The following is a 9,723-nucleotide window of genomic DNA, read 5'->3' on the forward strand; positions in this document are numbered from 1 at the left end:
GTGGAGGATGGAGGGATGAGTAGAGCAGTGGTGGAGGATGGAGGGATAAGTGCAGCAGTGGTGGAGGATGGAGGGATGAGTGGAGCAGTGGTGGAGGATGGAGGGATGTATAAAGGAGATCATGTTTTTCTATTTCTGAATGTTTCAGAAGTCAATAATTTTCACTTAATTGAGAATACAAGAGTTAATATGGAGCGAAAGATACGATTTAATGTTTACATCAAATCAACTAATTCTGATTCATTAATACTGGAGATCGTCGGATTGTTGTCGATGTGTCAGATGTGTTGTCAATGTCAAAGAGCATTTTGAAATGTATGAGAATAATGAGAATTGTTGCTCTGCTCATCATTTTATCACCTTTCAATGCGTTTAGACATTGGATATGATTTTTTTTCCAATTTTACTCTGATCCGATCTCACTGCTGGTTATTGGTGCAGCAGTGGAAGCGCACGTTGTTGAGGGACGAGTCGTCCAGAGCGCCCTGGTACAGCTCCATCTTGGTCTGGATGCCGCAGATGCCCCCGTTATGACAAACGTCACTCCAGTCTCCGTACTCGCCCCAGGACATGCCGCGACCCTCCACTGTCGGGTTGCTGCTGCAGCGAAAACGGATGTTGTTGGCGGTCGTGTCGTCGCCAAAGATGCCCAGGTGTGGCTCGACACGGAGCTGGAAGGAGCTCAAGGTACCAGTTGGGCACCACTGAGGGTCTGTCCACTCACCAAAACTGAGAAGGACGAAGAGGTTCGTTACAGCAGAAACATCAACATGTAGTAAATTTGTTTGCTAGATTCAATTCTAGTGGGTTTGTTTATGATTGAGTCAGTCTTAAGTCATTCATTTGGCAGACGCTCATCCAGAGTGACTATTTCATTTATACAAAAGAGCAAATGCGAGATAAGGGCCTTGCTCAAGGGCCCAGTAGTGAGCGTGTAATGGTGGTGTTGGGGTTTTGAACTCACAACCACGCTACCACTTCTGTGGTGGATGTGGTAGCTCAGCTGATTAATTTTTGCATTTCTGATCGAAAGGTCGTTGGTTCAAATCCCAGCACCTCCAAGCTGCCACAGCTGGGCCCTTAACCCTTAATAGCTAAGCTGTATGTAAGAAAAATGTACAGTCATTTGCACTGGATAAGGGCGTCTGCCAAATGCACTTAATCAGTTAATCACTTAATCACTTAAACCGACAGACTCAAATACAAGCCCTTTTTTATTAGATGTATCCAGTGTATTATTTTGTCCAATAATCGAACCCCAATGCTTCTTTCCAACATCTGGTTAACTGCTGCATGTTGTGAACGTGCTGCATTGCGTGCATTGAGGATGATTAATTATCAGGCTAAATGCAAATGAATCTTCTTAATGAATAAAAGGCACAGCAGGGACAATTACATATATTCTGAATTGTTGACTGTATTTGATTAAACATTGAAACATTCGAAATTTCATTCATTTGGGGACGAAATATTTCTGTTCTTATTAGTGGATTAGATCAAATGCGTTCCCTGAAAGATTTTCGTCACGACTCTGTACCATGGCTGATGGTGAATCCTGCAAGGGAGAAGACTTAAGTTTGGCTCATGTTTTATACATGACAGGAAGTCACACTGTGTCCTAAACCACATCACTGAGTCTGGAAACTGTCACTGAAGAACAGGATGTGGTTCGATGTGGATAGAAAAAAATCGGGGGAGTTTTTCACAGCTTTCATGATACGATCCAATAAACAAACACCGAATATGTCTCAGCTACTGCAAAATCATTCAGACCAAAAAGAAACGTGAATTGGATTTCTCATTATATATCCTTTAAGAAATATAATAATTTTCAATTGCCTGAGAAAACGAGGATATATTTTACTTTCCCACACTGGAATCCGAGAGGAACCTCATAAACAATCATTTACATGCATTTTGTCTTTGGGAAATGGAATGCTGACCTGGAACCAGTTTCGTGAGCAGTTTCTATGAAACACAGATCCAGTTTTACGATAACGATTGATACTTCCTCCAAATTGGCAGTTATAAACCAAGGTGGCTGGTGTACATTAAACCCTGATTTTATCCAAAAACAAATTTTTCAGATATATAGAATTCAGCACAGGTCAGTAATCTCATGGGTAGTTACTGCTCCGGTATCTGTTTTAGAAAAACTGGTCTCCAGCCTAACAGAATCCCAGTGAGACACAAGTCTAAAATCCCAACACCAGTGTCTACTTAATCATGCAGACTACATCTAATCAATGCTGAGTCCATTACTGGCCATCTCTAATGATCTTTCAATTACCCATAGAGATCGGACCTTTACCCTCTTACTTCATGGTCACACTTTATGGTCTTGTTTGTAATTATTGCACTGGGGTGAATGGGGTGGGACACTACAGTATTAAACATTACACCAGAGCCAGCGGTGGAAAGTAACGGATTACATTTAGTCGCGTTACTGTAATTGAGTTGGGTTTTTTTGTACTTCTACTTTTTAAAGTTTGATTTTATTTAAGTATATTTTGTCCTTAACTAGATTTGAAATCATATCTGTTAGTGACTAAGGAAATAGATGAAAAAAAAAATTATTCAAGGGAAAAGGAAATTGCAGCCCGGAAATTGCACTGATTGATTGATGGGCGGAGAACAAACATGCCGTCGATTCGAAAGTTGTTCAATGCGTGCGCTCGCTGTCTGAATTCCGAATTTTTGCGATTTCTCTAACATCATAAACGACAATATAACAGGATTTGTTTGTTTTTTTGCTGTGAAAGTGTAAACTCATATTAAACTCATGGACTGTAGTATTTTTTTACTTAATTGTAATTTCAAAAATTTTTTTTTTTTAAAGTAACTGTAAATATTTCTTTTAAAATGTTAACGTTTTACTTTTACTCGAGTAGATTTTATTAACTTGTACTTAAGTAAAAAATTAATTAAAGTAACAAGTATTTTTATTTGAGTCGAATATTTTATTCAACTCTTTCCACCTCTCTAGAATTCTCACTTTTTTGCAACAGAAGCTTTGACATTTGCAAATCACGGGTTTATATTAATGTTGTGGTTTTAATACGTTTTTATACCGACGGCTTACACAAGGATGTGTTTTTCCGATGCTGGGTGCAATCGCTGATATGGTGAGGGGACGTTTATTGAGCATTTTTATGCATCCAATGGAAATCTGACACACAAAACATTTGTAATATAACAAACTGTCTTTTTTTTTTTTTGGTTTGCTTCAGGTAAGTTTTTTTTTTAAATGCTGGAAAGGAAAAAACAGTTTATAGTTTATAGATAAGGAATTAGTTTCACTGTTCCATAACATTAAATATACTGTAACTATAAACAGATAAAAAGCACAAGTCGTCCTGTACTTAAAAAAAACAATTAAAGAATTCATTGTGATCATGTGGTCAATTTTTTTAAGTGCTGGATCCTGCCTTATTGTATTTCTCTCTAATAGAAACTTGCCAATAATGAAAAACACCAAGTCGTCTCTATGCTGTAGAAGTGGGACAGCGTCTGTGATTCTTTTGTCTTTTTGATGTCAACAGCTAAGTGAGTCATCCTCCATTTCACTATTTCAGTTGGTTTAAAAACAATACGCTCAAAATAAAATATAAAAATTGTATAATATAAGGCTTTTGCATTTCCCGATTAAATTACGGCATATGATTTGTCGTATATGGCATGGATATACAGCATACGGCCGCTTTTTCGTAATTACAATGTGAGAAGTCGCAATAACAGAGGTAGTGAGAAAAATCTCAAAAGTAGGCCAGGATCCTGAGGGTTCAATAATTTATAGAAAAAGTCACTTTATCATGAAAGAGCTAGAAATTTGACAGCACTCCTGGATATGTGGAGCACCGTGGCATCATTAGTTCGGCTCCTAAAATCACCTGGAACTTGCCTCGAAGACCATCATTCTTTTGTCTACAGTAAATAATAACCCTGTAAAGTCTCGAGTCGTAATTCAGTTATTAATCTTCAAGCCAATTATTCAGAAGCTGAATTGAAAGTAATGGCAAAGGTGAGAAATGGAGGGCTGGACTTGGGTTCGGCTCCTGGGAGTTTAACGGGTTAAATAATAAATAGCGTTGTTGGTTTGCTGCCACATAACAAAAAATGCCATTTGACAAACACACAGATGGTTTTCTGGTGTCCCAAACCTGAAATAACATTCTGGATCATCTGGTTCTTATATGCGAGGAATAATGCTGCATTCTTTGGAAACCTCTGATGGGTAAATAAATGTAGAAAGTCTGTAAATGTTTCTCAACCCTACGTTTACAACATGGCTTCCTTATTTTAAATGAGTTATTAGTAGTATTTCACTACAAGCACAATAGTTTGTGGAAACCTGACCATAAGATTGGTATGAGCTTTTTTTTTTAGTCTGTATTTGCAGTTATAAAAACCTCCACTCTTCTGGGAAGATGTTCCACAAGATTTTAGAGTGTGCTCTTGGAGATTTGTGGAGATCCATTTAGGATGTTAGTAAAGTCAGGTAGTGATGAAGGAGAGGAGGCCTGAGGTGCAGTCAGCATTCACACTCATCCCAAAGGTGTTCAATAGGGTTTGAGCTCTATAGAGATCTTCGACATACATCCAACCCATGTGAAGCATATCTTCATTGAGCTGGTTTTATGTGCTGGGGCATATTCATGCTGGAACAGGTTTGGGTCTCCTAGTTCAATTGAATAGACAATTTGATGCTACAGCATCTAAAGGAAAAATTGTGTGCCTCAAACTTTGGGGTAACAGTTTGTGGAAGAATCTCATATGGCTGGAAAAGTCAGATGTCCCAAAATTTGTGTCCAAATAGTGCACTTTTGATGAAAACACAGACTCGTTATTTGGAGATATCTATAACACTGCACATACAGCTCACTGTCTTGAGACATGAGAGTTTTTTATAACACTGACTTCCTTAAAATACTGACCTCAAACCATAATTTTTTACTTAATATTTCCTAAACAAAATATTATAATAATTATTATAATTATCATTATTGTGATATCTTAGATTTTTTGAGTTTTCTATTAAACATTCCAAATATTCATTGAGGTTTTAAAGGATCTCACTGTCCAGTATGGGACTCCACACTGTAGACGAAGCGACGGTCATCATTCTGGACGCAGAAGAGACGGATTCCGTTCAGAGCCGTGTCATCATTTCCATACTGGTTAGGCTCGACCTGTATAGAGGATCTTCTTAGCATACACAGATATGCACTACAGATGGATTAGTAGACATTCATTCTGATGATCACATTGATGAAATGGACGAAATGGTTACCCTCAGGCTGAATCCCGTGGCATAGAAGTTGACAGGACACATCTCGGACCACATCCAGATCCCGAATTTCTCTCCATTGGGCACTGTAAGGATGGAGGTGTAATTTCGGGACGCGAAATTCACCCCGGCACGAATGACACGAGGTTGATCGTCGACCTCGATCTCGGCGGATGAGGCCAGAGTCAGCAAGCAGAGAAGGGAAATGTAAATGAAAGCCATGGATACAGTTTCATGAACACGTCTGCTTTCAGGACAAGATGGGTTTTTATTAGTAGCGCTCACGTAACTAGAACGGCTTATCACGGGTTAATCATTTATTACACATGGACTTGGGAAGACACAGCTGCCACAGGACGGTGTTTGACTTTTACATACGCTAACTTACGGGTCCTTTGAATTTTTTGCTGCTCTTGCATCATTTCGATCTTCTGCACAAAAACCATGTTTAATATATTTACATTTTCAGTTAACAGATTAAATGCTATGAAATTACAAATTAATGTGCACAATATTTGTGCCTTTTTTTACATTTTGATTAAAAAGTCTTTCTATCTATATTTGTTTAACTGGGCTGCCCTTCAAATGTACTTTCATGAAGCATAATTTCGATTCCTATACAGTGTAAACATATAGACATTTGATGGGGCAATTAAATATTATTTTACCTTATTTAACACCATTCTGTGTTTTTTTTTTCTATTTGATTTCTTTATTATCTGCAGGATGAATAGTGATTAGACTAAAACATAAAAACAGCAGGTGTTCAAACACCTTTCCGAGGCAGTGTACACGGTATTATCTTGGTGTGGGGAGGGGGTGTGGGTAAAATGAGACACAGGAGAGAAGTTCTTAAATAATCTATATTTTAGCATTTTTACTTGAATTACCTCATCAAAAAAGGTAATAGTAGTTCTGAAGTAAATTGACAAATTATTATTATTATTAAATCTACAACCCCAATTCCAAGAAAGTTGAGACAATTTCTGTGTAAAATTTAAATAAAAACACAATGCAATGATTTGCAAATCTGATAAAACCATATTCTATTTACAATAGAACAGAGAAAACATCAAATATTCAAACTGAGGAAATGTACCATTTTAAGGATTATAAAGGTTGAATGCACAGTTTGTAATGTCATCCACAAATTCAGGTTAAATCTCTATCATGCAAAGGAGAAGACATGTGTGAACATGATCCAGAAAAGCTCATTTAAAAAGTACTGAGGCAAAGTGGAAAACTGTTCTGTGTTCAGACGAATCAAAATTAGAATTTCTTTTTGGAAACAATGAACAGCACATCCTCCGGACTAAAGAGAATAGGGACTATCTGGCCTGTTATCAGCGCTCATTTCAAGCATTTGGAATTGGGGTTGTATTATTATTATTTAGCAAACTGAAAATGTTAGAAATGCCTTTGTTTTAGTGGAAACTTTACGCACACCAAACATACTATATTGTCATAAGTATGTGGACAGCTGACTACTGAACATCTGATTCCAAAAACCATGTTTTTTACCAACTGTATAGCAACTGTTTGAGGAAGACCCATTAAGACCCACTGGCTTCCTGATCGTTCAAGGTTATGGTTATATCTGAGGGTAAGGTAAGGATTAAGGTCAAGACCAACCTTTTTGGTTTCTGCAAGTGTTTATTGTATATAATGAGTTTTATAGCTATTACATTAAACTCTGAGGCTAATAGCTTTAATAATATAAGAAATTATTTAAGATATTGTTTACATTTCTGCTCTAACTGTTCATAAATATTGCTGTACAGTATTCATTATAAAAAAATGCAACACTATTTAATAGCAAAACAGCTGTACGAGGTGTTATTATGCTGTATATTATTTAAGGTTTATGAATATGGGCTTCATAACAAGTGTTAGAGTTTTTATAAACCAGGCCTCAAATTCTTTTAACCAGAATCCGATTAGCACCATATCTATTCAAATCTCGCTGCTGGCTGTGGGTGCAGCATGGAAGCATAGAGTTATAAGTTCATCAAGGGTGTCCTGTTACAACTCCATCTTGATCTGGAAGCCTCAGATGCCCCTGGTACAACAATCATTACTCTATCTCTGTATGTTCTCCAGGTCATGCCCTGGCCTTTGATAGGCTGCTTCTGCAGAGGAATTGGAAGTTGTCAACGATCATGTCACCACTAAAGAAGCCCAGATGTGGCTCCAGACACTGCTGGAATAAGCACCACTGAGAGTGTTGTCAGACTGAGCACTAGAGCTACAGTTGCTTCAAACAGCAATAATCTCTTTCCCAAAACATTTTGTAATTGTTTGCTGAGATCAATCAAACGGGATGAACAGCAGGAAAGCAGAGTTAAAGCCAATAGGAGCTAAATACATTTTTCAGTGGTGCACCATTCTGCCCTATTTCAAACCAGTAAGAGCTTGAGATTATATTTAAAGCTAAAAACAGCCAAAGTTTCCTCACATTCTGTACTTACTATAAATAACCCCCAAAAAGATTTACATTGTATCTTTGAAAGGTATCTGTGAGAATAAATGTTGATATAGAACACGTTTCGTGACAAACTTCATATGGATAGCTAAATCCAAACTGGCAGGCATAATCCTACATGCTTAAAATCCAAATCCTGATCTTAACCCGTGAGTCCTGCAGCGTCGAGAACAAAAACAAAACTTTAATTTCAGTCCAGTAGAGTTCAACAGAGTTCAACAGAGTTCACTTCACTTCAGGTTGTTTTGTGGCTAGTTACTGCTGCTGTGTCTGTGGCAGAAGAACTAGTCTCCAGTCAAATTGGATTTAATGGAAAGCCCAGAGACACACATGCCTATAATCCCAATACCGGGCTGACTTTAATCATGTTGACTACATTTAATCAATTCTGCGTCCATTACTGAACATCTCCAATGATCCTTCAGTTACCCAGAGATCAGGGCATTACCCCTTCAGACATGATGAGCCTTTCATGTAATCATGGGGGGTGAGATGTAGGCAGGGCTTGGATTGGTGAAGCCTGCTCTGAGATTATGAAGATAACTTCGGAGATTAGTGCATATAAAGCCCAGACAACTTCACTGATACTCTAACAATGTGATAGGTCCATGTACGTTGCATTCATTCGTTTTTTTTCTTCGGCATTTAAAAAACAAAAAGTAAATTACAACATTTTTGTTCCTTTTTTTATTTGAATTTTGAAAGCAGTGGCACAGTTGAGGGGTTAAGGAGGACCCCAGCAGTTAAGGGGTTAAGGAGCCCAGCAGTTAAGGGGTTAAGGAGCCCAGCAGTTAAGTAGTTAAGGAGCCCAGCAGTTAAGGGGTTAAGAAGGGCCTCAGCAGTTAAGGGGTTCAGGAGCACCCCAGCAGTTAAGGGGTTAAGGAGGGCCTCAGCAATTAAGGGGTTAAGGAGCACCCCAGCAGTTAAGGGGTTAAGGAGGACCCCAGCAGTTAAGGGGTTAAGGAGGACCCCAGCAGTTAAGGGGTTAAGGAGCCCAGCAGTTAAGGGGTTAAGGAGGACCCCAGCAGTTAAGGGGTTAAGGAGCCCAGCAGTTAAGGGGTTAAGGAGGACCCCAGCAGTTAAGGGGTTAAGGAGCCCAGCAGTTAAGGGGTTAAGGAGCCCAGCAGTTAAGGGGTTAAGGAGGGCCTCAGCAGTTAAGGGGCCCAACAGCGACAGCGTGGTGGTGCCAGAAATTAATCTCCAGACTCTCCAATCAGAATTCCCACATCTTAACCGCTGAGCAACCATTTCCCCAGCGACATCTAGCAGAGAATTAAAATGGAAATGGAAACCGTATTCATGGTTTCAAGAACATGTTCCATGTCAGGATATGACAGATTTATATTAGTACCATACACGTGACTTCATTGGCTTGTCGCAGGTAATTCATTTTTTACACATGCGCTGTGACAATATTTGACATTTACCTATCATACAGTTCCTTTGCATTTTTAGGCTGTTACATAATGATCTTTGTAACAGCATAAGGATTGTACATATATACAGAACTAAGCAGCAGTTAATCAGATGTAATAGTAGCTCTTTAAATATGATTTACTTGAATTGGCTTACTGCCCCAAAACAGCCAGACTTATCTACATATATTATGTAATACATTGTACTTTCTTTGTTATTACAGAAACATTGATTACTAAAACATTAAAATTCTATGATAACGGCACTTTTATTAATGATTAAGTACTCGCTTAGCCGAGGTTTCCCTCTACAGTAACTAATCTTACTAGTCTTAATCGTCCTACTAACACATTTCTGTAGCTGCTTTCATCAAATTGAACTCACTAATGTTCAACTATGCAGCCGAATATGGACCATCTCACTTATGGTTCTTCTCTCACCCTGCACTGCACCACCACACGCCTTCCGATCCTCAACCTCTGGTTGACTGGTTCCACCATCTATCAGCATACAAGAAAGACATGTTTCCAGACTCTTC

The 9,723-nt window shown here is 38.5% G+C and overlaps 1 protein-coding gene across 1 annotated transcript; it reads right to left on the minus strand.

Annotated features, from left to right (window-relative positions):
* Positions 1-190: 190 nt before the first annotated feature.
* Positions 191-5,551, minus strand: LOC124403715 (vitelline membrane outer layer protein 1-like). Its single transcript, XM_046877430.1, has 3 exons — positions 5,291-5,551; positions 5,077-5,189; positions 191-729 (listed from the first exon to the last, which is right to left on the minus strand). The coding sequence occupies exons 1-3, from the start codon at positions 5,507-5,509 to the stop codon at positions 420-422; spliced, it is 642 nt and encodes a 213-aa protein (XP_046733386.1). The 5' UTR covers positions 5,510-5,551; the 3' UTR covers positions 191-419.
* Between the last annotated feature and the right edge of the window lie 4,172 nt (positions 5,552-9,723).

Source organism: Silurus meridionalis, chromosome 21, assembly GCF_014805685.1.
Source record: "Silurus meridionalis isolate SWU-2019-XX chromosome 21, ASM1480568v1, whole genome shotgun sequence".
Classification (NCBI taxonomy): Eukaryota; Metazoa; Chordata; class Actinopteri; order Siluriformes; family Siluridae; genus Silurus; species Silurus meridionalis.

Excerpts from the sequence above, each read along its gene's own strand:
- LOC124403715 (XM_046877430.1), bottom strand. The coding sequence starts at position 5,509 with ATGGCTTTCATTTACATTTCCCTTCTCTGCTTGCTGACTCTGGCCTCA. Across the intron at positions 5,190-5,290 it reads CCACGGGATTCAGCCTGAGG|GTCGAGCCTAACCAGTATGG; the intron begins GTAACCATTTCG and ends TCCTCTATACAG. Across the intron at positions 730-5,076 it reads GTGGAGTCCCATACTGGACA|TTTTGGTGAGTGGACAGACC; the intron begins GTGAGATCCTTT and ends CGTCCTTCTCAG.